General features: G+C 53.7%; 9 protein-coding genes across 9 annotated transcripts; 6 read left to right on the top strand and 3 right to left on the bottom strand.

The window, feature by feature from the left end:
- Positions 1 to 1141: 1141 nt before the first annotated feature.
- On the top strand, positions 1142 to 3357 carry TRIREDRAFT_72012 (glycosyltransferase family 8; the record flags this gene model as incomplete). The annotated part of the gene is made up of 7 exons (XM_006967668.2): positions 1142 to 1310; positions 1379 to 1406; positions 1462 to 1568; positions 1701 to 2289; positions 2352 to 2406; positions 2465 to 3023; positions 3058 to 3357. Exons 1-7 carry the CDS (start codon positions 1272 to 1274, stop codon positions 3355 to 3357), a joined length of 1677 nt encoding a protein of 558 aa, XP_006967730.1. The 5' UTR covers positions 1142 to 1271.
- A 2507-nt stretch (positions 3358 to 5864) lies between these two features.
- On the bottom strand, positions 5865 to 6309 carry TRIREDRAFT_110058 (uncharacterized protein; the record flags this gene model as incomplete). Its single annotated transcript, XM_006967592.1, has 3 exons — positions 5865 to 5941; positions 6003 to 6115; positions 6215 to 6309. 3 exons carry the CDS (start codon positions 6307 to 6309, stop codon positions 5865 to 5867), a joined length of 285 nt encoding a protein of 94 aa, XP_006967654.1.
- An 829-nt stretch (positions 6310 to 7138) lies between these two features.
- Positions 7139 to 9011, top strand: TRIREDRAFT_80425 (uncharacterized protein; the record flags this gene model as incomplete). The annotated part of the gene is made up of 1 exon (XM_006967667.1): positions 7139 to 9011. The coding sequence occupies exon 1, from the start codon at positions 7179 to 7181 to the stop codon at positions 9009 to 9011; it is 1833 nt and encodes a 610-aa protein (XP_006967729.1). The 5' UTR covers positions 7139 to 7178.
- Positions 9012 to 10315: 1304 nt separating this feature from the next.
- Positions 10316 to 10917, top strand: TRIREDRAFT_110056 (uncharacterized protein; the record flags this gene model as incomplete). Its single annotated transcript, XM_006967666.1, has 3 exons — positions 10316 to 10322; positions 10544 to 10595; positions 10698 to 10917. 3 exons carry the CDS (start codon positions 10316 to 10318, stop codon positions 10915 to 10917), a joined length of 279 nt encoding a protein of 92 aa, XP_006967728.1.
- Positions 10918 to 12066: 1149 nt separating this feature from the next.
- On the top strand, positions 12067 to 12778 carry TRIREDRAFT_123149 (uncharacterized protein; the record flags this gene model as incomplete). Its single annotated transcript, XM_006967665.1, has 1 exon — positions 12067 to 12778. The coding sequence occupies exon 1, from the start codon at positions 12161 to 12163 to the stop codon at positions 12776 to 12778; it is 618 nt and encodes a 205-aa protein (XP_006967727.1). The 5' UTR covers positions 12067 to 12160.
- A 2421-nt stretch (positions 12779 to 15199) lies between these two features.
- On the top strand, positions 15200 to 16903 carry TRIREDRAFT_66453 (uncharacterized protein; the record flags this gene model as incomplete). The annotated part of the gene is made up of 4 exons (XM_006967664.1): positions 15200 to 15433; positions 15489 to 15614; positions 15666 to 16431; positions 16479 to 16903. 4 exons carry the CDS (start codon positions 15200 to 15202, stop codon positions 16901 to 16903), a joined length of 1551 nt encoding a protein of 516 aa, XP_006967726.1.
- A 1279-nt stretch (positions 16904 to 18182) lies between these two features.
- On the bottom strand, positions 18183 to 19404 carry TRIREDRAFT_66436 (uncharacterized protein; the record flags this gene model as incomplete). Its single annotated transcript, XM_006967591.1, has 4 exons — positions 18183 to 18238; positions 18334 to 18997; positions 19092 to 19231; positions 19287 to 19404. 4 exons carry the CDS (start codon positions 19402 to 19404, stop codon positions 18183 to 18185), a joined length of 978 nt encoding a protein of 325 aa, XP_006967653.1.
- Positions 19405 to 20174: 770 nt separating this feature from the next.
- rpl17 (ribosomal protein L17) lies at positions 20175 to 21789 on the top strand. The gene is made up of 4 exons (XM_006967663.1): positions 20175 to 20218; positions 20475 to 20688; positions 20877 to 21064; positions 21208 to 21789. The coding sequence occupies exons 1-4, from the start codon at positions 20216 to 20218 to the stop codon at positions 21364 to 21366; spliced, it is 564 nt and encodes a 187-aa protein (XP_006967725.1). The 5' UTR covers positions 20175 to 20215; the 3' UTR covers positions 21367 to 21789.
- Positions 21790 to 22194: 405 nt separating this feature from the next.
- Positions 22195 to 26038, bottom strand: TRIREDRAFT_123144 (uncharacterized protein; the record flags this gene model as incomplete). Its single annotated transcript, XM_006967590.1, has 1 exon — positions 22195 to 26038. The coding sequence occupies one exon, from the start codon at positions 26036 to 26038 to the stop codon at positions 22916 to 22918; it is 3123 nt and encodes a 1040-aa protein (XP_006967652.1). The 3' UTR covers positions 22195 to 22915.
- Between the last annotated feature and the right edge of the window lie 973 nt (positions 26039 to 27011).

Genomic DNA, 27011 nt, shown 5'->3' with positions numbered 1-27011 from the left:
GGTCAATGAGTACAAAAAGGGCCGGCCATGCGCCATTTTGAAGATTGTTGTTCTGTGTCGCCGTTGATGCGAGTTACAACTACTGAAGAAAAGGATGAAATGTGGTTGGCTGGGTTCACACGAGCTGGAGGGGTTTTTTCTCTACCTCCCTTGCCTCGTTGGAGGGGCAATTCCAGTTCCTTTCTGGCTCATGGAGGGGTTCGCGATAGAGGGGTAAAATAAGTTCTGCCTGCCCAGCTGCATGCATGCATGCATGCATGCATTGTCGATGGAACAGGACCGGCAAACATGGGTGGCTGGATGGCTATGCTACTTTCTAGTAGTATTACTGCGCAACCATCTGCCTGATGTGCTTTTTTTCTGCAGCGTTCTGCGTTTCTGCGTCTGCATGCTGGGTTCTGGATGCTGGTTCGGGTTCTGGTTCGGGTTCGCTTGCAAGCCATGCTGCAAGCCAGCCGAGCCGCCACCAGAACACAGCTGGACCACCCCCGGGTAAGGTCCTTAGGGCCCGGGTTGGGCCGGCGGACGAGGCCCATCTTGCTGTCAGCGAGCTAGGTATGTACGAGTAGGTACCTGTAGATAGAGGTACTTCGATCCAAGCTAAGCTGTGGGTTTCGATGGGCTTCAGTCATCCATGGCATCGAGATTGAGCGGACGGTGTAGCTACAATGTACTGTACTGCGGCTCCAGGAGGTGACAGCACTGCGATGGCGCCGGCTGCTGTAGAGGCATGGGGAGGTTGTCAGTATACGGCAGCAACAAGGAACCAAGTCAATGCACATACATGTCCAAGCCATCCTCCCTCATCAATTCATACCTAGGTACAGACAGAAAATACCACAGAAACGCAGAGAAGCCAGAACAAAGTAGCGCCCTGCCCGACGGTACCTCGACGACGCCACCCTCCTTCCCTCCTTCCCCCCCGTCCACGCCTTGCCGATCCAAGTACCTCCCCATACAAGTACCTCGCCATACAAGTACTTGCACCCCGTCACCTCGCCCATCCAAGGCAGTACGTACTCCATACTACTACTTCGTACCCGATTCCAACCTCCATCACCAGCAAAGTTGCCTCCCAACTGCGTTTTTCCTTTATTTCTACCCGTGTTCCCGTCCTGCCCCAGCAGCTGTTTCCTACTCCCTCTCCTGCTTTCCCTCCTCCGTAACCCTCGTCCCTCGTCCGTCCGTCCGTCTCTTCTCGTGAGCCTGTTGTCATCTTGCCAGACGCCTCTATTCCAAGCTTCGTGATCAACTTCACCTACACAGCAACCATGGCTGATCCTAGCTGGGGCGAGCATGCTTATGCTACGGTTCGTCTCTCCTCGTCGCTCTCCCTGTCGTGAGGGGTAGCAAGCTAACTCGCGATTGCGACTGACAGCTTCTGTTGAACGACGCCTATCTTCCTGGTATGTCTCCGTCTCTGGCCAATCCTCCCCGCAATGGTCTCTAACGAACGTCCAGGTGCTCTGGTGCTTGCCCACTCTCTGCGCGATGCCGGCACCACCAAGAAGCTCGCTGTCCTGGTCACGCTCGACGGCGTGACTGCCGATGCCATTGTTCAGCTCAAGGTGCGTCTTCAACCTGCGTCTTGGAAGCCTTGAGGCTCTCTCTATGCTATATGCATGAATCCATACATGCGTACACATGTGCCCAGGCACTCCAAGAGATCATTATGCTGACTTGCTTCACACGTCAACTAGACCGTCTACGACTACGTCCTGCCCGTGCCTCGGATCCGCAACGACAAGCCCGCCAACCTCTACCTCATGAACCGTGCCGACTTGCACTCTGCCTTCACCAAGATCAACCTGTGGAAGCAGACGCAGTTCTCGCGAATCGTCTACATCGACGCCGACGTCGTTGCCTACCGCGCCCCTGATGAGCTCTTCGACCTCCCCCACGCCTTCGCCGCCTCTCCCGATATTGGCTGGCCCGACATCTTCAACACCGGTGTCATGGCCCTGACGCCCAACAACGGCGACTACCACGCCATGATGGCCATGGCCGAGAGAGGCATCTCCTTTGACGGCGCCGACCAGGGTCTCCTCAACATCCACTTCAAGAACAACTTCCACCGCCTGCCCTTTACCTACAACGTCACCCCCTCTGCCCACTACCAGTACCTCCCGGCCTACCGCCACTTCCAGTCCAGCATCAACATGGTTCATTTTATTGGCCCGGACAAGCCCTGGCGCGCTGGCCGCAGTGCTTCCTACGGCAGCGCGGCCTACGACGAAATGGTCGGCCGATGGTGGGCTGTGTATGACCGCCACTACCGCGAGAAGGTAAGTTCCCGGCAAAAGCAATGCCTATAGCGAAGGCATCGAGGAGGCTAATGCTGCTACAGGAAATTTCCCAGCTTGCCAATGGCAGCGGAAACTACAACCAGGCCTACGAGTCCCAAAAGTAAGGCAATGCAATCCCCTCTCTTTGCCAGGTACACAGGCATGCTAATTCGCCCTAGGAACGCTTCTCTGGCTGATGTCAAGTTTGACACACCGGCAGGCGGCTCTGGCTACCAGAGCCAGGCACCCCGACAAATCTTCCCATGGGAGAGCCATCAGCCCAAGCCCACCAGGTCTTTCTACGGTGATGAGCCAGAGCTGCAGCCGCAGACTCCTTCTCGCACAGCCCCTGCTGCCAAGTCGACTGCTCGTTCCTCAGTAACAAAGTCTCCTCCCAAGTCTCCCGCGTCAAGGACGTCTGACAACAAGAGCGAGGCTGGAACGGGCTCTTGGACGACGTACTCGCGGACCAATGCTTGGGACGAGGTGCCCGGCATCTCCAAGTACGCCGACGCCGTTGAGAAGCACCACCGATCGAGCAGCCGCGGCAAGGAGGGCGAGGAAGCCGACGATGACGAAGAAGATGAAGAAGCCCGAGGCTTCAAGAAGGTTACCGACTTCCCCACTGAGACGGAGAGGCCCAGTCTGCCGGTCACACCAGCACCAGTCCCCCGGGGACGCGATTCCACCGGTAAGGTGCTCCCGGCCGCTGAGGGCGTGCCGCCACAGTCCGAATGGGTACGTAACTAATCAATCTTAAGCAGCTAAATAGATGTCTCTACACATATGCGGGGTGGCTGACGTGGAGTTTCCTGTCAAGGATCCCACAGCGCAATTAGAGAAGCTCGCTCAGCAGCAGTCAGCGATGCTATTGCGCAAGCTCGGGGGTCACAAGGAGGGCTTCTCGGGAGGGGTAAGTCAAGATGTGCCGACGCAGTCTGTCGGCTCCCAGACTCGCATCGCGCAGTCAGCCCCTGTCGTGCTGAGTCCACGGCCTGTCAAGGGAACAGCAGCGGCGGCAACCAGGAGCTTGGAGCGGCAGATGAATGAGGAGGAGGCCGGGAAATCATGACGAGAAAAGAAAAAGTAAAAAAAGCAAATGAAAAAAAAGTACGAAAATGAAAAGCTTACGACAACAGTAACGAAAGCGGCGGAAAGACATTTGTTCCTTTCTTTTGGATCTGCGTATTGGTTGGAAAAAAGCAAGAGAAAAGGGGTGAGGGTGGCTTACGTTTATACCTTGGAATCTTCTTCACGGGCATAATTGTTTTCTTATTTCCTGCTTGTCTTCCTTCTCGCCTTACTATTCCCCCCTCTCTGCATAGCGGTTGCACCAGCCTCGTCATTTCGTGGTGTTTGTCGACTTACCGTTTCATCGCGTGCTGTGCAGAGCGTGGCATTGAGCTTGTCAGCATCATTTTTCATGTGTCTTTTTGATGACTTACTTCATACCACATATACACACAACTTTATTTGGTTTTACTGATGAGCTTTTGATTCTCTTTTGAGTCTTTGGTGGCATGCCTGATACTTGGTTCATGTGATGTGTTTCGATGGCTGCGTTGACTTGAAGTGGCTATAATGAACAGACAAACAGAGCTTACAGTTTTGGTCCTGCTGGTCGCGGTGGTTGAGGCGCTGTGTAGAATGATGTTGTAACGCTGAGAGCGGATGGGCCAATGGCAGTCATGAGATGCCGTTCAAAGTGTCCTGTATCACGTTACGAGAACGATGTGGTGAGTATGAAGACCTGGGCACAACTTCTTTACCGCCATATGGGTGTAACACGTCCCGTCACTTGGATATGAAGTTCATACGAGGCAAGTAGTAGGACGTTTGGCCGCTGCGTGTATGTATGCCCTTTTTTTTCTTTCTCTTTTTTTGGGATCGCCGATGATGGACGTACAAGGTTAACAACTCGTATTCTCTTACACTGAGTATTACTGATTGCAATGGTTGGACTGCTTGGGTCAAGCGAATGGGTGTTGTTCTCCGGAGGTCTGCTGATTATTATTTTCCGTCCCCTTTTCACTGCATTAGTAGGTTAGGATAGTATGATGTTCTACATTTTATCAGACTGCTTAAACCAGGCGAATGAGTGTAGCATCTTAGGAGGGGGAAATGTTGATCATGGTTCTATCGTAGGGTAAGGCGATCGAGATGACGGTTCGTATTCGTGATACCCCCTTGTCACATGTTTGAGATTTGGTTTCCGGGGGGTCGGGTCGACAGAGCTTGTCTCGGCTCAATTGTCGGGACGAAATTCCTCGAGGTCGGAAATTGCAGGATAAAGCCAACGAGAAAAGGAGGTTAAAGAAAAGAAAGATCTTGGCTGTAGCAAGATATGTATGTATCTTGTCTGGTCTGGGATGCAAAGGCAAGGCAAGGTAATACGCTGAGAAAGGGAAAGACTAAACGTCGCATAGGTAGGTAGGATGATAGAGTGAGTTGAACTGACTTTGTCTCGCCTGCTTTCAGCTTAGGTATGTATGTAGGGGGGGAAGAGAGAATCTTATCAGATGGGGAGATTAGATTAGCGGAGATCAAGGTGACAAGTGACAGGATTTTGCGGCGATGTGACACGGCACATGGCACATGGGGTGGGGGATGGGATGGGATGGGATGAATCGGCGAGCTTGTACTTGTACGATGCTACCGGTAGTGATTTGGCTTGGGTAGCACTACTTAAGTAGGTATGTGTTGGGGATGCTTCACCGACGGGGACTCCTATGATCTACTTGTATGTATGTATGTATCTCTTGGGCAACTGCTTTTCCTCCTCTCTCCTTTTCAGAGTATTGCATTGACACTTTGTAGTTCGTCTGGCTACGTGTATTCAGAGCCTTGGTTGCATGTTGGTCTTGCAGGTATGCATCACGCACACAGTATTGACTGTATGGGGGCTAGAGCACATGATTGCAATCAGCTTGTTTGCTGGTGAACAAGCTGGTGATTCGTTGTTGTCTGCGTTGCTAACGTTTCATGCACCTGCAATGCTTTGCTACCCGACGACAGACTTGACAGAAGGGAAAAGTGAGCCACATGGGGCATTAGACCGTTGTCATATGTACGAGCGAGCTGCCGGTGAGGATACAGAAAACGACCGACGTCGGGGGAAGAACCCAGGACTCCGCAAAAGGGGAGCGCGCGGAATGTGCCATTGCAGAGATTAGATGGGATTGATTGATAAGATGGATCAGATAATTTTTTTTCGTTGGGGGTTGCCCGACGACGATGAAACCCCCCCTTTTTTTTTCTTTGCTGCTGCGTTGGGCCCCCTTGCTCTCCTGCGGGCTTTGCGTGTGTGTGTCTGTATTACGCTTTCGGGCTGGTATGGTATTATTAGTAGTGTTATAGTTGTTGTTCGGGTTGGGAATGGCGTGAGGGAGAAGCTGGTTTGCGTAACGCCAAGGGGGGAAAAACGCGGCGATACTTTTTTGCCTTTCTTTTGCTTGCTATGTAGCTGAAATTGGAATGAGGCAGGGCTTGATGATTTATAGCAGTTACTACTAGTAGCTGGCAAGATGAAAGAGAGAAGTGACCCTGCATTGCCATTCTACTGTAATACCATTGCCTCGTTCAAAGGCGCAGCTTGTTGAGAAATGCCAGGATGAGGGCATGTATGTGAAGCGGGCCCTGGAGCGGCGCAACATGACCTATGAGTTGCTAGTACATAGTCGGACTGATGAAGTACCTAGTAGTTAATATTGCACATACCTAAAATCAACAAGGCGGGGGAAACAGTTGAGTTGGCTTGTCGGGCTTCAACTGCTTGGCTGTCATACAGTAACGGGACAGTGTGGCATGCATGCATGTCTTGGAATGGATGTCTGCATGTACGAGTAGTAAGTATGTAATACGACAGCATGCATGCCGTCATTGATTGATAACAGAGACCAGCAAACAGCCTCTCGTGTCGTCTCACGCACCCAGTCTCACCTTTACTGTGTGCAACGCATTGTGCCAAGCCACCCAGCAAGCAAGCAAGCAAGCAAGCAAGCACCGCTGACAGACTCCGTGCCATTCCGCCCCGAGAGTTTTTATCAATCAGCCAGTATCAATCAATCAATCAATCAAATTAGATCGAATCAAAAGCCCGCATCCCTCACGCGTTCGATCCGGGTATTCATTTGGTGGCGCTCTGCCACGCTCCAGCCATCGGAGCCCGGTCCCCCACGTCGGCCAATCAGCATCGCGGGGGGGCAACCGGGCCACCAGGGCTTCTGCTGTGCGTGTTCTCGGGTTTCAATGGCAAATTTCACACAAGAGGCAACGCTTGAATGGGAAGAAGGAGGGAAAAAAAAGCTGGGTCGTGGGTTTGGGCGGGTCTGGGTGGGCTCCGTAGACGGCCGATGTTGGGGGGAGTTTGTTCAGCGAGGATCAGATTACAGTACAGTGCTGTGCAGTGGCTTGTCATGGATGGTTCCCAGCAGGTGGTGCGTTTTGTTTGTTCCCCCAGAAAAGCCTCGGGTAGCCGTACTCGGCTTTTCCACCCTCTTCTTTTCCTCGTGCTCGTTCTCTCCTCGTCCTTTTGCCTTTCCGACATCAAACCACCCGATCCCGATCCTCGTACGACTCAGCTGTCGACTCGTGCCCTGTGAGCTGTGCACCGCTGCCGCGCACGGATCCAATTCGCCGGGCCACTGCCTGCATCTCCCAGAGTCAGCCTCCTTTGCCCCGGTTTAGGTCGATCTTGGCTTGCTCATGCTATTACTTGACGGACTTGGCCGAACCGACCTCGCCTCTCTGATCCCTCGACTTCTGCAAACCTACTCAATCTCTTCTTTTCCTCTTCCTCGTCTCTATTCTATTCTTGCTAGTATTCCTCTGTTCCATCACCTCAACCCACCTCATCTTGCTCTTCTCGACACAATCGGAAGAAACAACAACGTGATGCAGTCTGTGCGAATGCAGAACCTGTCCCTCGGGACAAACGAGGGCATGCCTACAACACCAAAGGCAGAGTCAATTGCCCCCTCGTTGACCTACTCGGACGAGTCAGACGACCAGGACGAGCCCATTCGAGCCGACCAGCCTCGCCAGCGGCGCGCCTCCACACGACTGATTGCCCAGAGCGCCCGCGACATCCAGCGCATCACGGGCGAGACGACCGCCGAGTTTGTTACTCGCTGCTGCGGCGGCGGCTGCTGCTTGATGGGCGGGGCGAGGCCCGCCGGCGTCGAGTACGAATCCGTCCCGCTGCCCGATAACGAGGCGTTCCGGTCCCTCGGCCTCAAGATTGGCGACATCCCCAAGGTCCTGACCAACATTGTCGACCTCCCGGAGAAGAAGATCTCCTTCAGTTCGGTCCCCAAGGCCCCAAGCCCGTCCTCTCCCACGGACTCTGCCATTTCCCTGGAGCGCGATGGCGAAGTCGACAGCGGCAACCTCAGCCGAATCGCCATTGACAAGCTCCAGACCGTGGACACCTCCATTCAGCCTCCGCGATTCGTCCAGCCTCATCCCCCCTACAACGTCTATGCGGCCAAGATCCACACAGCGCGCGAGCTGACCAAAGCTGGTGCCGAGAAGCGCACCTACCACTTTGACCTGGATATCACAGACTATCCCGACGAGGAGAACACCGATTTCAAGGTGGGCGGTGCCATTGGCGTCGTTGCTCCCAACTCAGAGGCCGTTGTGGAGGATGTCCTGGACGCTCTCATGGTGCCGCGCTTCCTGCGAGACAAGCCCGTCCTGCTCAAGACGACTGGCGGCCGCTGGCCCACCGTCTGGGGAGACGACAAGCCGCGCGAGCTCGTCACTACCCGCCGAGATCTGCTCACTTGGTGCGCGGACCTGCAGTCGTATCCGCCCACCAAGGCCCTGCTGCGAGTGCTGGCCGAGCACGCGACCGCCGACAATGAAAAGAAGATTCTCAACTTCCTCTGCGCCGCGGAGGGCCAGGGCGCTTTCTGCGACTTCCGATCCGGCCCTAGCGTCACCGTTTCTCAGTTGCTGCACGCTTTTCCCAGCTCCCACCCTCCGCTAGACGAGCTGCTGTCGACGCTGCAGCAGCTCATGCCGCGCTTCTACTCGCTCTCCAATGACCCCCACGAGTCGTTCCAGAGGGGCGACCAGAAGCAGCATCGCCTGATCGAGATCGCCGTCACGGTTCATGAGACCGGCGACTGGCGGGGAGGATCCCGTACCGGAGTGGGGTCCGGCTTCTTTGAGCGTCAGGCCCGCAAGTTCATCGAGGCCCAGAAGGCTGGAGAGAAGACGGAGTTTTACATCCCCATGTTCAAGGGCCTGATGGCGAACCCCCTGGCCAGGCAGTTCAACGCCGAGGGCCCGATGCTGCTGATTGGGGCCGGCGTGGGCATTGCCCCCTTCCGAGGCTTCGTGCAGCGCCGCCTGAAGCAGGCCAACTGCGCCAACAAGGTGTGGGTGCTGCAGGGCATCCGCGACTCGCTGCTGGACGAGATCTACAGCGGCGAATGGGGCGTCCACGAGGAGGAGGTCAAGCGCGTGGTGCAGAGCCGCCGCGGCGAGGGCAGGTACGTGCAGGAGGAGGTGCGGAACCAGGCCGACCTCGTCTGGAGCATCGTCAACGCCGTCGACGGCCGCATCTTTGTCTGCGGCAGCTCCAAGGGCATGGGCGAGGGCGTCGAGGAGGCGCTCGTCGACGTGGCCATGGCCAAGGGCAACCTGGAGCGCGAAGAGGCGCGGAATTTCTGGCAGCTCAAGAAGGAGGCTGGCCAGTACATTGCCGAGACGTGGTGATTGATGCCTGTATTACTCGCCGAAATGGGGTAAAGTTGGACAATTTTCAACCAAGCTGGAAGATAAGGCACATAAACGAAACAGGGGGGAAAAACGGGTTAAAGAAAACCCCACAGATCTGGAGCGCAAGCACCGGAAGATGCACGTATGGGGGACGACGACAGAGCATTACGGAGTCGGGAGTTTGGTCTGTTTTTGTCTTGGGAATTGATCTGGTACATCAAATGTTATGCATGCCTGGGCTATCGAGGAAGAGGCATATACAAGGATGCATTGGGCTCCCTCTCGTTTCTCAGAGAGGGGGGTTAGTGGGCGTATCGGGTTATTGCATTCGTCTGAGTAGAGGTTCCTGTAGCCTATCGTTAATATACACTCATGAACTCATCCGAGAGGACGCAGACGACTTCCGAGTCGGCTACAAAGAGATGAAGTGATCAATTCCTCGGTCGAACTCGGCATAACCTGCCTGTACAATCATGGAGCAGAGAAGACTCGTCACAGTACAGTGATCTCGATAGTCATGACATTGGCTATGCTAGTACTCAAGTGCCCGGTAATAAAGGATAGCCAACGTTGCAGTCTCTTGATTATCGCACATTGTAGACTACCTACCAGCTATCAAGTCGGGTAGACGGACGGACGGACGCCCCAGCCGGGATGTGGACACTTGAGCCGCGCGGTTTCTTATGGAGGCGTATCTGCGACGGGGAATCCGGCATGTTGGGATAAGAGCGAGAAGCGAGGTGCTGGGGGGGAAGAAGAGAGCAAAGGGAAAAAAAAAAAAAAAAGGGAGTGGGGAGCAGATGATGAAACGGATTGGTTTTGTGATTTGGAAAATGGGATGGGGCACAATAGATGTAGTAGTTACTCGGCTTTGGGAGGGAGGACGGTTAACACACGTTGAGGTGATTTTGGGGAGGTGTGTTGGAAGAGGTGAGGGCGCGATTCGGGTTTGGATCAGATATTGCGTGACGGCATGTGGGTGGATGGGCTGGCTACATTACCTTGTGACGGGATTTGATGGAGGAGTTTAGAGGGGTTTGATGGAGGTGCGTGCAGTTTCAAGGATGCGAATCTTGGATATTGCTGTGGTTGTATTACATGTATAGACATGAGATTGCTGTATGGAGGCTTGGGAGGTCTGGATGTTTAATCCAGTGTGTTGGGTACCTTAGCTACGGTTCAGGGTACATGTAGATTGGTGTAGTGTACGACTCCAGTGGTCTGAGCCATATCGTCTCGCATGTACATCATCTGAAGGACGGTAGGTAGGTAGAGGACGACATTGTATTACATGCCTATCCATGTCATGTATGTCAAACATCCAACGCCACCCCATCAATCAACCACACATGAGCGTTGAACAAAAAGAGTCAAGTCACAAGTCGAATCGAGACTTGACCCCTGCAGCACCAGCACGCAGAACCTCCCACTTGGCGGGCCGAACGCCCGATTATAAATGCTTACTTAACCGATTTCCAACCTCTTTTTCTTCCAATTTTTGTTGAGTCCTCCTATTTGCACCGTAACAGATTCCTATTTGAACCGTAGTGGTCTGTGCCACCAACTAGACCAACCCCTAAGGTAAAATATCCCACACCCAAGCACCAGAATACAGTGTTGCACACTGGAAGTCTTCACCGTCAGAGATGTCATAAGGTAGAGGGCATACAGGATCAACACCAGGATATCTGCTGCCTCTGCTGCTGCCTCTGCTGCTGCCTCTGCTGCTGCCTCTGCTGCTGCCTCTGCTGCTGCCTCTGCTGCTGCCTCTGCTGCTGCCTCTGCTGCTGCCTCTGCTGCTGCCTCTGCTGCTGCCTCTGCTGCTGCCTCTGCTGCTGCCTCTGCTGCTGCCTCTGCTGCTACTTCTACTGCTGCTGCGGCCGCCTCCTTCGTCCTGGGATGATGATAAGTGCCGCTGTTAATCTCGCGCTGTAAATAGGTGGCCGGCCGCGATAAGGTCGGTTCTGAGGTCGGCTGAGGTCTGCTGTGATAGTTGCAAATACTGAAGCCGTGACCTTGTGTGGTGTTATGTGAAGACAAGCCTGCTATTAACTCACACTGTAAATAGGTGTGCAGTGATGGACTTGACGGTGTATACGCAGTAATTTTGCCCTGTGCACAGACCACTACGGTTCAAATAGAGATATGCTACGGTGCAAATAGGAGGACTCTTTTTGTTTGGCGCGCGGCTCTCAATTTTTTCTTTTTCGTGTGTGGCTTTGCTCCGAAGTCTTTTAGTGGGGGTGGCGGAAGGAATCTGAAGGAAATGGAAGACCCCCCTTGCTTGCATGGCGTGGAATCCAGGAACGAATAGTAGATGTAGTACTACATGCACGGGAGAAGATTTCCTCTTGTCAGCGGAAGTTGGACGTTTTGATGGCCATGTAATTTCATCAGTTGGTTAGCAGAGCCTAAGCCGGCAGATTCGGAACAAACGAAGCCTCCGAGTGATAGAATGAGCATGATAGATACATTGTACTGTGTGATAAGAGTCTCGGATCACGGCTAGGAGACACACAAGGCAAGACTCCACACCCGAGGCTTCGCGTCTCCGAGTCACGACGGGTTAATACCGAGTTTGAAGAGCGAAGCCACTGATCAATCTCCAGGGAATGCCAATACTATCCACTCGAACACATACTACTAGCAGAAGGCGAGTGGAAAGGGGCATGAACTTTCTTAGGTAGACACCGGAGACTGGGGTCGGTGCTTTGGCTCTGCTTTGCTCATGATGCCTAATGCCGTTTCGAGGAAGCCCTTCGAATCGGGTCCATTGTTTTCTGCGCTTTAACGGAGGTGGTGGTTACTAGTAGTAGCTCTTCCGTGACGGCTGCTACCCTGGTGGCGTCGTTTGTCGAGTGTGTGTGTGTGTGTGTGTGTTTCTTGTATGAGGTATGAGGTATCCTCCTTGATGTCACGACTATAACTACAAGTCATATCCCACCTCGACTTCAACTGACTTGTTCTTCTCCCCTCCAGTCTGACCAACAACAAGAATAACAACCACAACTTCTTCTGCACTACCGCAGCCCATTCAGCTCTCGAACCTCTTCGGCTCATTCCTCCTCTTGGCCTCCAACATCACAAACTCAACCACCACCACCGCCACTACTCTCCCAACACAACCACCTTTAAACAATCTCACAATGGCCGCCAAGCTCTCCGCCGACCTCCTCTTCCAGATGGCCAAGACCCGTCGCTCCATCTACACCCTGAGCAAGGACATGCCCATCAGCACGAGCCGCGTCCACGAGATCGTCAAGGAGGCCACCCTGCACACGCCGTCGTCCTTCAACGTCCAGACCAACCGCGCCGTCGTGCTATTCGGCGCCGAGCACGACAAGCTGTGGGACATCACCCACGACACCCTCAAGGCCATTGTGCCCGCCGAGCAGTTCCAGTCCACGGCCGACAAGCTCAAGCTCTTCAAGGCCGGCGCCGGCACCGTGCTCTTCTTCGAGGACACGGACGCCACAAAGGCCCTGCAGGCAAAGTACCCGCTCTACGCCGACCGCTTCCCGCCCTGGGCCGCGCAGTCGCTCGGCATGGAGCAGCTGCTCGTCTGGACCGCGCTCGAGGTCGAGGGCCTCGGCGCCAACCTGCAGCACTACAACCCCCTCATTGACCTCAAGGTCGCCGAGACCTGGAAGGTGCCTGCTCACTGGAGGCTCGATGCCCAGCTCGTCTTTGGTGGCAAGGCCGGCGAGCCTGGACCAAAGGACTTCCAGGACATTGACGAGCGCGTCAAGGTCCACGGTGCGTAAGCGGGCGTGTTAAGGAAATGAAGAAAGCAGGATACAGTTACAAGTTGCATGTAATGATGAATGGGAATGCATGGGCCGGAGTTATCTTTCATCTGTTAAGTCTCTAGACTTGCAAGTCATAGATGCAGTTTATATATATTGATATTAGATCTATCGATTGCCCCCTGTCGATCTTGGTGAATCTGTGTTGGTGAGACTGGGGAGATCTGGGGTGCATATGGGCTAGCCTGGAGGAGGAGTAGGATAAAGGCCCCGTTGACCAGATACCGGCATTCTAGGCGGTATTCGCTCTGCCTATGGAAAGGCAGATATGTCTCCAAGTCGTCGTGTTGCTTTAGTTTCGACTCATATCTTACTGTGGGAGGTGGCAAGTGCAGGGGCTTCTCATGGGACATTGTGGAAAACGTTTCCTATCTAAGGGGGGGTAATATTGGGGGGGAATTATGTAGAGTGTCCCATTGTCTCGCAGTCAATAATGCTTCGGGGTTAGGGTTATGTCTGATTATACTCCCAGGTCAAGCTTGGCGAACGAGTTGCAGTCGGTGTAACTCGGGGAGACTGAAGTGACTGAAGTGAATGTGGTTGAGCGTTGTGGTGAGGGATCCTCGTAAGTTAACAGCTGGAGGCTCTATTACTAGTGTCGAGTAGTACCAGAAACGAAGCCAAGGGTACAAGGAGGTAGTAACATCTTTCCAGATAGCAGATGTGAAGCAAAAGTGACATTCTGGTAGACAGGGTGCTCGGCTGCAAAATGGCCAACTACAGGGTGGGAGATGGTTGATCGGAGATTTCAACACCATACATGTCGACTTCAGGCTCCAGATACCAAGCTGCCACGATACATTATGGCCGTTGCATTAGGTACCTAAGGGAGAGTGAGATGGTACCTCAACACCCACCTCTATTCGACCATGGAAACGACTGAAAGCATGTCTGGGATCAAATCGCCATATCACATACCTGCATCTGCATTATTTCGTCGTCTTCGGTATATGATACGACGTCTAGTAGCGGTATCAAAGAAAGTGTGTCGTGTGCGATGCCCTGACAAGAATGGATATATAGCCCTTCTTTGGATCTGTCTCACGAACCACAAGCGTCGTGACTGAGGCTGAGTGAGTGCCGTCACATGGAAGAGAAACGGGGGATCTAGCACACGTGTCGCTTCTACTTCTAACCTGACCATGTTATAGTGCGTGTAAAAGTACTGCTACTTGCGTCACAATTGCAGTGACAGCAGAAAAAGTGGAAGGTTCAAGTCAATATGGCAGTTGCGATCATTGCCATTTCACTTTTAAAAAGAGACACAGCTCCTTCAGTGGTCAACCCTTTTCCTCCTTCAACATCGACGTCCCCTCATGGAGGAACAAGGAGAATCAACGGCCAACCTCGTTCCTTGCGTCGAGTCGCCGATGCGCTAGTTTCAGCGAATCTGTCGCAGCCGAAGAAACCTGTAACAAGGGGTGACAGATCTTGCTCGCTAATAAGCCGAGGCGAAACCACCAATCCGCCAGGCCTCCCCCCCCTGGCCTCGACTACTGGCACCTTTGCTATTTCCAGCCGACCCTCGATTTCATCAGTGCCCGTCTGCTGCTGAAAGCCCACAGACGGATTGGATGGCCCTCGTCCCTCTGCTGTTGGGTCTGACATGCAGCAGCCCGCACCATCACGTCCGATCTCTGAGATGATCCCCGCATGACAAACCGGCCGAATTCTCTCCCGGTCTGCTTCCAGGAAGCCCTTCTGGGGCTGCCGCTAGTGTCGGGAGCTGCTCTTCCCGAACAACTCCTGCGACATGCTTTGCCTTGTTTCAGACAAGCCCATCATTGACTGATGGCCGTTGTGCACGACCACGCGCCTCGCAATGCTACCATGGGTCCTCTCCCACCCTTTGAGAGGGTTGAGACTGAGGCCAGTGCAAAAGAGATAGAGTGTAACGTCGAGTTGCTTCGTTGCCGCTGTTGTTGGTCTTGCAGCTGCTCCTTTTCACATATGTGCTCTCTTACAACTTCTTTCATATTGGTATCCTCGTGCATATTTCGCTGACCGGGAGACTCCTTTACTTGTAGTCGACTTGGACCCAATCTCATGGCTGAGGTTGACGTCCATCGCTCTCAAATGATCGCTCCCTTCAAGTGCTAGTGCCCGGACCTGTCCCTCGTGTCTATCACAGCTTCAAGCCGATAGAGTGAGATGCCAGCATTGCCGCTCTACTAGCACCTATCCTCCTTGCGGGAGAGCAATATCCCTCCCTTGGAAGGCACCCGCGCAGAAGCCTCGTCTTCTCTGAGACATTGGAAAGATTGATCCATCCGCATGACGAGCTTCACTTCGTTTTCACAAACTCTGCGAGCCGGCAGCATTCGTGGGCTCTCGATACCGTCAGTCGGCTCAGGACATTCTGATTCTCAAACAATCGGCATGTATCCGCAGTCAAACTCGACGCCTTACCAACCAGCGGCTGCGGCGCCGACGCTCTTTGCCTCCTGGACACCTAGAGCAAGCTACTATGCGGCCGCCTTCGTTGTGTTTCTGGTTGCGTGGCTTTTACGGCCAAAGTCCCAGACTTGCAAACTCAGTGTACCATTCTATGGAGCCTCGAAACTGAAATGGATTTTTGACGCCGAGTCCCAGATTGTTGCAAGCTACAACAAGGTTGGAATTGCCCCCCTCAGTCATGCTGAACTTGACGACTTACTTGCCGATTCAGTTCCGGGACCAGGTCTACCAAATCAAAGCTACAGAGGGGATCCAGGCCATGGTTCCTCCAAGGTTCATTGCCGAGCTCAAGGGACTACCTGAAGACATTCTTAGCTCTACAGAGGCTGTAGCAGATGTATGTTACCCTCTTCATAATTCAATTTGCCAGCCTCTAATCAAAGACCAGGCTCTCCAAACCAAGTACACCAAGTTTTCACCGGGTCACAACGGAGACATGCTGTCCCTTCTCGTCAGGACGAGATTGACGCAGAATTTAGTCGAGCTGGTCCCCCAGCTCAAGGGCGAGCTGGAGAGCTACATCGCTACCGAGTTTCCGCCTTGTGAGGACTGGACTTCTGTCAAATGGCAGCCCTTTGCTCTGCGCGGAATTGCCCGACTGAGCGGCCGAGCTTTTGTTGGCCCCTCGTTGAATCGCGACGAACAGTGGATGGAGGTGACGATTAACTTTGCCATTGACGTCTTCATGTCAGTCATCAAATTGCAGCTTTTCCCAGAGTGGGCTCGGCCCGTCGCCCAGTATCTCGTATCGGACTTGCGCAAGATACGACGAGACATCAATACCGCAAAGTATCTGCTGAAGCCACTGCTGCAGGAAAGGATACGTGACATGGAGATTTCGAGCTTTCACGACCCCCCGAACGACCTCATGCAGTGGCTTATCGAGGCTTTGCCCGAGGAGGAGAAGTCAGACGTCCAAACTCACGCCGAACTACAGCTCATCCTAGCTGCCGCGTCAATCCACACCACAAACAACCTCTTGTTCGAGTGCATGGCCGATCTCGCCTCCCACCCTGAATTACAGGCCGAACTACGCGAGGAGGCATACCAGATACTAGAGGTCGAAGGGGGCTGGGCCCGCAAGGAGAGCATGGCGAAACTAAAGAAGCTCGACAGTTTCATGCGTGAGGTCCAGCGGCTTCGTGGAAACATCAGTGAGCTCCTTCTTTCCTGATATCTGCGCAAAGCTAACCCTGCATAGCATCCTTCATTCGCAAGGTCTTGAAACCAATCGACCTTTCAGATGGCACGCATCTACCCGCGGGAACAAGAGTACTCGCTCCCCAGGCCGGTATTTCTGTCGACGAACAATTTTATCAAAGCCCCGAAGAGTTCGATGCCCTGCGATTCTACAACATGAGGCAACAGTCGGCCGAGGCGAGCAATCGCTGGCAGTTTACATCCCTTTGTGACACAAATCTCAACTTTGGAGCCGGCAAGCACGCGTGCCCTGGTCGGTTCTTTGCCGGGAACGAAATCAAGCTTTTTCTTGCATTCTTCCTCATCAATTACGAAGTGAGACTGAAGAAGGGTGATGAGCGGCCGAAGCCGATGGCAATGGTAATGACAAAGGGGCCTGACGCCAATGCCGAATTTGAATTTAGGCGGCGGCAATTGGCAGAATGATTACGAGATGAAGAACTGTGGGATTTAAGTATGTATGACCAAGTGCGCATGGGATTGGACGGCAATATCAGGCGTTATAGCGAGGACAGGGTACACTTAAAATAATGATGAAACATGAAAAATGCTCAAGATCTCTTAACTACTTATTCCCCGCTGAAGATACCTATGTAGGATAAAAAGTCTGGAAGCGGTGTTAGAACGCTTGTATGTCATAGTAGTAGAAGAACTGCTGCAGATATTCTAGAGATTCCCCAAGTTGAGGAGGATATAGGAAAGTGAGGACGACATATGGAGGGGAGCCAACAGTCCACAAGTAAACGGCAAAGAAGACTCGGGACTCAAATGAAGAGAGAGCTTAGTAGCAAGAGTAAGAGTGTACTACCTTAGTAGTTATACACCCAGAGAAAGGTCTCCGGCATATAGGTATAGACTTGGAGAGGGAGGTCATCTATAATATCAGATAAGAGCCACCCTGTAAGGGAACGAAATATTTAAAAATGAACAACTGAATTAGACAGAGACGCAGATACCGTGATACACAACAAGATGATGTGCTAGCTGAAAGAAAAACAAGGTCGGAACATCCTTGGCTATAGAGTATGCAAGGAAGAGATGGCCCTGCCCTGCCTGGAGTCTTTATAAAGCCAATTTGTGGATATACGGAGACCTGACCGTCTTGCGAATCTTTATATAAGTACTCCGTACAAACGTTCTGTAGTTGCTCCAATTTCATCTAGACAATTACATCAGATGAAGGGGGAGGAGAGCAAGACACTCTGCGTTTTAGATGAGCAGCATTTCTTTTGCATTTAGGACCCTAAACACCCTATAAAACGAATAACAACGAAATGCTCATAAAGAAAAAAAAAAAAGAAGCTGATGTAAATCAAAACAGCAGCAGCAAAGATTTTCCTCCCTTTAAATCCGGAACGCCCCTAGTGCCATTAGATGTGTGAAATTGCATTTCCTCCCCCCCCCCTTTCTTTTTGAGAAATCAAGAATTGGTCGAGAGCCCATGGTATTATTCTTTTCTTTCTCTGGCGTGAACGAAGAATCGTGTCTCTCCGTGCGAGATCTCGTACAGTTATGTAGTGCAGCGGGTCTGTCTTTTTTTGGCAGGAAGAAAGAGTCGGTTCTTGACGAGATCGTGAGACTTTTTGACAGCTTTGGCGAAAGCCGGAAAAAGTTTCGACAAGGATGATTCTTTCAGTCGTCAAGCAGAGCTTTCCTACAAGCCCGGTGTATGTATGAACATGCTTCTTGGCGAAAGGCGGTTGGCTTATTCGTTGCGCATGTAGATACCTGCGACGAGACAGTGGTCACGCTCGAAAGGTTCTGGAAACATATATGTTAGCCTCTGTAGCCTTGATTCACAGCAAGAGCCGTAGGGTGCCTGTCTGGCAATTCAAAGGGGTTTCGGTTCCTCTTACCTAGGGTCAGCTGGTACTTGGGCTTAATAGACTCAGCACGCATCTTCTGAACCTCGCTGGCAAAGACCTCGGCGGCGGGGGCTGTGCTGTCGATACAGTTGGCCTTGATGGAAATCAGGACACCACCGCCCTGCTTGAGGAACCAGTTGGCGTTCATGGCAACGATACGGGCCTGGTCGGGCTGGGCAACGTCGGCGAAGATGACGTCGACCATGGGGACGACCATGCGGTAGCGGACGGGCTGACGGGCATCCTCGACAATGGGGACGACGTTGGGTCGCTTGGCAGCCATGGCAATGAGATCTCGGCCAGAGCGGTTGGAGAACTCGACGGCGTAGACGAAGCCAGTCGGGCCAACGAGGTCGGCAACGTGGGAGACGGAGGTACCAGAGGCAGCACCGAGGTACAGCACGCGGGAGCCAGGGCGGATGTAGATGTCATCCGCACCACCGGCAATGGCAGCGCAGAGCTTGCTTCGAAAGGGGTTCCAAAGTCGGTACTCGACCTTGGTGGTGGTGGTGGTGCCGTCCTCGTTCTTGACCTCCTCGTCCACGCTGATGCGCTTCTCGCCGTAGACGGACTCGCCGGGGGTCAGGTTGCGGGTAGCAATGCCGTCCTCCTTGCCGCCACGGACGACAAAGACGCCAGCGTGACGATGGGGCTCCTAGTCAAGCGAAACGCTTCAAGTCAGTCACAAGGTCCTCTTCGGACGCCTCTTGTCGAAGAGGATATCAGGTCTGGGGGGGTTTTCAACGTACAATGACGACCTTGGCACCGCCCTTCATGCCGCCAGCACCGCCGCGACCACCGCCACGGCCACCTCGGCCACCACGGGCAGGGCCACCTCGTCCACCGCGACCTCCAGGGCCACCGCGACCACCGCCGCCTGTTGTTGGATCTTTGTCAGTCCTCGATTCCTCACAGTCGCAAACGCCTCTGCACAATGAGCATACCTCGGCCTCTAACACCGTTGGAAGAACCACGGCCGCTGAAGCCGCCGCGACCACCGCGAGGAGCTCCTCCGCGGGCACCGCCGCCACGACCACCACCTCGAGCGTTGAAGGGAGCCATCTGGAAATGTGGGATGGATGTAAATGTCTAGAGTCCGACGTAGGGAATTGAGATACAGAGGCGAGAATTGAGGATCTGCTAATTCAAGAACCCGAATCGAGCAGAGCGTGTGTTTGCGAGACTGCGAATGTCCGATTTGACGCAAAAGGCTGAAGATGCCTTTGTTCGGGTCTGCCAAACACGTTGTTTCTGGGAGACTCTGCGAGAAAGAAATTTTTGAAGCTTTTCGCAAGAAGCTTTAGTCGCAGGGTCCACCCTCGGGCCATTATTGGCCAGGACGCTGTAGTGGTGGAGCATGACGCACCGACATTGTTCCGACAGTTTTGGAAGAAGAGAAAAAAAAAAAAAAGATGACAAAAAAACCAGGCTGCTGAGGTAATCATCACGTGCGTTGAAAGATGCTGAATCATCTCGCGTATCATGTGATTTGGAAGCTCATTTGTGCGCGCGAAATCTCAAGTTTGTTGCAAAATAGGTAATGCGATGATGATTTTGAGTTGGTATAGCTAGCTGTGAAGCATTGAACACATTCTGAATTAATTTACTACAATTGTCTTGATATTCATGCGCCCAAGTGTGGTGATTTGACGCCGTTTCCCTATACTCTCTGCTGGTGCAAACCGCAGTGACGTGCAAGTCTCCAAGTGAGCGCGCCACCTGATTGGACCAGGGCAGAGAAACCCTAACAGTCCCGAAGCGGTAAGCGAAGACTGAGGTCCGCCCAGCGCTCTAGGGCAAAAGTTCAGAATTTCTCAACTCCAGCCCGCGAACCCACGTCGTCGAATCAGTCACCACCACAGAAGCCGTCGAGATGGTGAGTGCCTGCCCCTTCTGCTCCCTCGCCCCGATTGATTTTTTGAAGAAGATGCTTGGAAAGAGGAGGGAACTGTTGGAATCTCCGGGGCTGGGAACTGCTGTCGGAGCATAATGTTGCATCATCTGGGTCAATCTTGGGGGGAAACATCATGATGGACGAGAAATTGTGGTTCTGCCACGAGGCCTCAATGATGGGGAGGAAAAATGAAACACCATGACTGACTTGTGCGCCCGATCGTTGCGGAAACTTACAGGTCCGATACGCCGCCCAAGAGATTCAGCCCGCGAAATCGGCCCGCGCCCGCGGTGCCTACCTCCGAGTTTCTTTTAAGAACACCCGCGAGACCGCCCAGGCCATCAACGGCTGGAAGCTGCAGCGAGCTGTCCAGTTCCTCGAGAACGTCAAGGAGCACAAGGAGGCCGTCCCCATGCGACGATATGCCGGTGGCACTGGCCGCACCGCCCAAGGTACGACATGAGAGCTGGGCGGGAAAGATGCTTGTCTGTCTTGTTTGGTTACAGAGGGAAAACCTCTGTAGCAAAAGGGCCAAGCGGAGGGTCTTCTCATTTCGAGAGAAACAAGACTTGTGAAGCGCTTTTGGGTGTTGGTACAGAACAGTCATTTGCTGACGGGATCTTTTTTTTTCTGCAAATAGGCAAGCAGTTCGGCGTCACCCGCGCTCGCTGGCCCGTCAAGTCCGCCGAGTTCCTCCTCGGTCTCCTGAAGAACGCTGAGGCCAACGCCGATGCCAAGGGCCTCGACACCGGTGCCCTCATCGTCAAGCACATCCAGGTCAACCAGGCCCCCAAGCAGCGAAGACGGACGTACCGTGCCCACGGTCGTGTACGTATACTCCCCCTCCTTCTCTCGAAATCCCAACAGCCAGCCGTCATTCTTATCCATATTCGAAACGACGCGTTACGGCGCTCACATACTTTGCCGCATCTCTACTTGTTCTTCTGGTCGCTAATCCGATTCATGCGCAGATCAACCCTTACATGTCCAACCCCTGCCACATCGAGCTCATCCTGACCGAGGGTGAGGAGGTCGTCCAGAAGTCCGAGGAGGTTGCCGGCCGCGAGCAGCTCCGCCTGACCGCCCGCCAGCGCGCCGTCCGCGCCCGCAAGGCCATCACCGCCGCGTAAATTTCTTAAATACCAAGGGAAATGGTGAAACGGGCGTGTGTTTGTGCTTGGTGTGTGCGGGAATAGAGATGGTGCAGCAGCGGTTCTTTATCTTTCTCCTTGGAACACTCTTGAGCAAAAACCGAGCTCGAGAGTTGTCTCCTTGGCAAAGGAATATGAAAGAAACGGACAAGAGGGTGAGGATACAAGGGCGAGCATGAATAGAGAAAACAGTTCCCCCTGTTTTTCTTGTCTCCCTCTTTTTTTTGTTGTGTTGATGAGAGGCAGGCAAAAAAAGGGAAATCATATTTTCGTGGCTTTTTCATCTCCTGGTGTATGGCAGGCTACGGGGAATGGAGGGTGTCCGTTGCATGGCAATCTTTTTCTAAAGGGAATCCAAAAAACTTGCAATGCATAAAACCCAATGAAATGAAATTCAAAAACAAAAAAACAAAAAAGCATAAACATCACCGAGAGACAGATGTGCATGATGACGTCGTACTCCTGGGCATGTGAATCCCGACATGGAGAAGTTTGAATTTACAGGTCCTCTATAGCAAGGGCACGCACAGCCGGGGTCTGAATGTCCCCTCATTAGATCCTTGAACGTGACGTCCCAGTCAGCGACATCTAGATCGCTACCTCTAACAAAGACTCATACCATCATCAGTCTTCTGGCATATGATGACCAGATCACAATTGCCTATCATCACTCGTCCTGTCCAAGCCATCACGGCTCAAGTTCCTTCAAAGCCGTAAACTCTCACTCAAGACTCAATGCGGTCTCATCAAGAGGCTTAATGCAAGGCAACACCTCACACAACCTTTGATTCTCAAACAAAACGAGCAGTGTTCTTCGTTTATAAAGCCGATGCCGTTTTCATAGTCTTACCGGTAACGATCCTCTCTATATTCCAGCACCAAGACAAGGGAAAAGGGGTATGTGGGGGGGTATATCCGCCATGTTCAGAAGCACAGCTGTGAACTCGTGAACAAAGCACATCACGGTGCCGATGAGTTGAAAGCAAACTGTCACTGTCGAAATTGGTTCTGGCTCGCGTAGCCTCTGCGAGGGAGTAGAGATAGTGAGGGTGGAGAAAGCTTCAGATATACCTTATCGTCGTTCATCGGAATGCGTGTGCCAGCCATTTCGACGCGCATAGCATAATGAGATGAGATTGACAAGAGGTCGAGATATTTTCCATGGGTATGTATCCACAATTTCTCGTCTCATAGGGTATCGTGTTCTTATATGTTTGTTCGCTCGTCCAATAACCTTAAGCAACAAAAGCTGTGTCTTGGGCTAGTCAGGCAGCCCGGAACGTGTGCTTTGACAATCATGAAAAACGAAATCGAAAAGAGAAAGGGCAACCCAGATCTGCCAGATGCCATAGTGCGAAAGATGAAAAAAGAGGGCCAATGGACAATGCAGGGAAGGGAAAGAATAGCGTGTGAAGCCTTGCCGTCATCTCCTTTCAAAGGCGTCATATACATCCGAAACTCGCTAGTAAATAAAGAGACATTAGATGGTCAGAAGACAAAAACCGTATAGACAACAAGGCAGAAGTGATCATCCGAGCATCTCAATGTCTTGAGCATCTTGGAGTTTCTCCACGGTTCCAGAAAAGCGGCCCATGCCGGGGTATTCGAATCCGTCGGCAACGGCATCATCGGACACCTGCGTGCTGTACACATTGGCCCAGCCCCGCTCCATCAAGAAAACCGTCTCGAGCGTCTTCCATTCAGCAGGCAAGATGAAGGGCAGAATACGGCCAAGGAGCTTATCCTTGCAGTACTGCATAGAGTGGAAGATGTCATGCCGAAGGCTGCTGATAAAGGCGTGAGCGGCCGGGCCCTCAGGAGGCAAAAGTGCTCTGAAGTCAAGATTGCGGACGTCAACAAAGACGTAGCCGCACGATTTGAAGGTGATGGAGCTCAAATTGTACTGGGCCTCGTCAACAGCGAGCTGGTCGGCATGCGGAAGAAAGGGGGCAAGATCCTTCTCTAGGGGTAGAGTGAGGTCCTCGGGCTTGATAGTTCCATCAACCATCGATCCGGCCGTGTCGCGGAATCGAGGAAGCATGCGCATCTTGATGCCGGGGCTGAAATGCTCGCAGAAGCCTGCCCAGGAGAACGGCTCCGGCAACACAAGTCCATCGCTCTGCTGCTCATCGGATGGTGCCGGAGGCGCCGGGGCTGGCTGGGGGAACATGGCAGCAGCCGGTTCTCCAACAGGGCCCGCAATCATGGGAGCCACGCCGCCAGGGAAGATTGGCGGAAGCGGGAGGCCAACATCCTCGGCAACCTGGGCAACGTTGACTGGCTGAGGGGCGAAGACGGGCGGCCCGGAGAGGGAGACAGACTCAAAGTCCAGCCGCTCGAGGGAATGCAGCGCCATGTTGCGTATGGTTTGCGTCAAAACATGCGGCGAAGCCCAGCAGTTCTTCAGAGAAAACTCCCTGACATAGGGTAAGTCCAAGAGCCTGTCGGGATCTTTGGCGCCATCAACAGAGCACATCAGTTCCGGAGAATCCACGAAAGGGGCCGGCAGAATATATTGATTGCGTTGATAGGGGCCCCGGGCAAATTCGCCGCCGCAGATCCACTCAAAGTGAAGGGTCTCGATGTTTTGCTGCTGTCCAATGTAGCAATTAAGCAGATTGTATACCTTGCGCACGGCATCGAGGGGAGACACGTGTGTGTCGGCGACAACACCAGGAGAGGTCTTTGAAATCCGTCTCCAGTCAGCAATGACAGCCAAGGAGACGTTCTTGACTCTGGGAATGCTCTCCCAGAGTTCCTTGCGGCACAGGATGTGGACATGAGCGCTTGGAATCTTGGCAATGGTGATGTTGGTCAGGTTGCTAAAGCAGCCATCTTGAGCGTTGTCGATGATGCTGATCACATAGGACTGGATCATGGCACGATGTGCCCACTCCAGCTCGAGAAGTAGTTCCTTCTGTGCCCGTGTAAGGTTGGTTGGGATAAGAGGCTGTCGACTGTTGGAATCTGGCGCGGAGTCCCGCGAGGGCTGGTTCTCAGCTCGGCGCTGGCGATGGGGCGAAGACTGCACCATGGCCACAGCCGGCGCCGGAGCCGGAGCCGGAGCCGCCGGAGCCGCTGGAGGAGGAGGAGGAGGCGGTGGTGGAGGTGGAGGAGGAGGGGGATGAAGGGGCGGGGCTGCGTCGGCTGTTGGCATCGCAGCGAGAGCATTGTCATAGAACTCAAATGGGTTTGGCTCTATGTTAAAGTTGAAGCCGTGGTGCGGTTGACCGTATTCGTCCGGGTCCTGGCCTTCCATATCCGGAGCTTGGACATCCGCCTCTGGAATATCCGCCTCTTGGATATCCTCCTCAGGAAGATCCACCTCATGGAAGTTTGGCTCTTGCGGTTGCACAATGTGCTCTGGTTGCGGTGCCGCCTGCAGCTGGTTGAGCCACCGCCTTCGACTGGCCCGTCTATCCTGTGCAGCCAGCGGCGGCGGCGGCTGCTGCTCCTCGACGAGAACTTCTCGCTCATCGAAATCGATATTGGATAGTGTCACGCCCTCGGTCTCGAGCAGCAGGTCAATGGCTTCGTGGATATAGAAGCCAGCGAATCCGGCGTCAGCAATCATCTTCTCGAGAACTCGGCGCTTGAAGTTGTCATGCTGAGCAGTGGCACTGCAGAGGTCTCGCGGCATGCCGTTGAAGCCAGATACGGTAACGGCATCGCCCCTATCGGAGCGACCCTCCTGGCGGAAGTAGCTGGTGTTGAATACAGGATCGGGATTGTTCATCTTTCGCACAGCCTGATCAGGGCCGACAAGGAAGCCCAGCCCGGCATCGCAGCAGAGCCCCAGGTTGGTAACCTTGGTCAGACAGCGCAGGGCCTTCTTCATGCTGTCGGTTTCATCGGCTGTCTGCTCGAGGCCCTCAAGGTCCCTGTAGCGATGATATGTGGCGTGGGGCCATCGATAGATGCCCCAGAAGGCGGGCACAGCCTCCTGAGCGGGCTTCACGGGCGGGTAGGCCAGCGTAAACTCGTCCAGCTCGAGTGACAGGGCGAATCGAAGGATGTGAGGGCCAAATGATTCGAAGATGCGCATGCCATTGGAGAAGAGGCGTGACGCGATGACGGTGTTCTCGTCGCGGTCGAGGCTGGTGTAGAGCTCCGAGCGGAAGGGCACGACGACATTGCGGAAGTACTGGGCAGAGACCTTGGCCTCGAACTCCCTGCACACGAGGCGAAGCGTCTGGATCTCGGCCCGGGTCAGATAGCGAGTGATGAGCTCGAAGATCTCGACCGGTAGCTGAGCCATTGGCCACGATGCGATGGGACACGGCGGGCGGGACGCAGCTTCGGGGGGCGGCGGAGACGGTGCAGCGCTCTGGAGGCCAATGCCGAGCAGGCTGAAGGCGGATGACAAGGCGAGCAGGGATGGACTGGCGCTGGCGGTGCGGGAGGACGATGCAGAGGAAGAGGCAGGCGAGGGACTGAGGTTGCGTGAGGTTGATCGCAGAGGCCGTAAGGCAGCGGCCGTGGCGGGGCGATTTGTAGCGGTGCGCCGCGCACTAACAGCACTAACGGGCGCTGTGGCTGGCGGGAGTTTGTGGCCTGGGCTCTGGCCAGCCACACTCAGGCCGCTGAGGCTGTCGAACAGGTGCAGCCCCAGCAGCCTGTCGATGGACAGGGCCGAGCCGATGAAGGGCATCGCTGGCAGCTGGGACGCGGTCACGAGAGCACATGTAATGGAGGAGGCATCGGGAGACGCTGGATGGGGAGGTGCCAAACAGTTTGTTGATGAGAGAAGAAGAGAGAGATTGCTTTACTAGTAGTAGCACTGGTCGGCAGAGACATGAAGCACTCTCTCCATCCGTCAATCAGCTGGGATGGGCTCTCCCTTGAGATGCAATCACGGTCAGCTGTGATGGATTTGCCATCTCGGCTTGACTTTAGTAATATCGACATCAGATGCAGCTCCTCCCGTACAAGTACGAGTACCAATAGCCTCCTGTCCAGCCGCCAGGTGCGTAGGTACTACTACTACAGGCGACGGTAGTAATACTACCTATCCGGCTTTGTGAGACATGGTGTGCTCTGCCGTGTTCTGCTGAGACAAGCCTGAAAACTTGCAGGTCTGGCCTTGGACAGGTCCAGACATGGGCAGACACACCTAAAGAGGAGAGGTACTGTATTAGCATCTACATAAGGTAGGTAGCTGGTAGAGCCCACGATGAATTATGTTGTCAGCTTGATGCTTCTCTGTTGGTTGATCGACGAAGCATCCACGAGTAAAGGCAACATGGGAAGGCGTCGGGTTGTAGATTTGCACGCTGGAGAGGTCACAGCCTGACCAATGCCCAAGCCAAAGCAACATGGACCCAAGTCAAGGCCATCCATCGACTGTCCCCCATCCCGCCCCAAATCGATAATCACCGGCCTTCTCCAATCAGCTCTGCAAATCCCGAAGCAGGAGGCCACAGTTGGACAGGCCCCCATATGACGATATCACATGCCCTGGATGACTGTGACGGCCACCCTCCCGGTATTACCTGTCCCTGCGCATCGACTAAGACTGTCCCTTGCACGGACCCGGCACTAAGCGATCCTCCCGGGAGTCACCACAGCGCGGAGGCGGCGGGGATACAGAGGGTCCATGCCCTGGAAATGGCTCGATTTAGCGC

Source organism: Trichoderma reesei, assembly GCF_000167675.1.
Source record: "Trichoderma reesei QM6a unplaced genomic scaffold TRIREscaffold_18, whole genome shotgun sequence".
In the NCBI taxonomy this organism is placed as follows: domain Eukaryota; kingdom Fungi; phylum Ascomycota; class Sordariomycetes; order Hypocreales; family Hypocreaceae; genus Trichoderma; species Trichoderma reesei.
Note: the sequence above shows the minus strand (reverse complement) of the source record. Positions and strands in the feature narration are given on the sequence as shown.

Excerpts from the sequence above, each read along its gene's own strand:
- rpl17 (XM_006967663.1), top strand. Across the intron at positions 20,689-20,876 it reads CACTGGCCGCACCGCCCAAG|GCAAGCAGTTCGGCGTCACC; the intron begins GTACGACATGAG and ends TTCTGCAAATAG. Across the intron at positions 21,065-21,207 it reads CGTACCGTGCCCACGGTCGT|ATCAACCCTTACATGTCCAA; the intron begins GTACGTATACTC and ends ATTCATGCGCAG.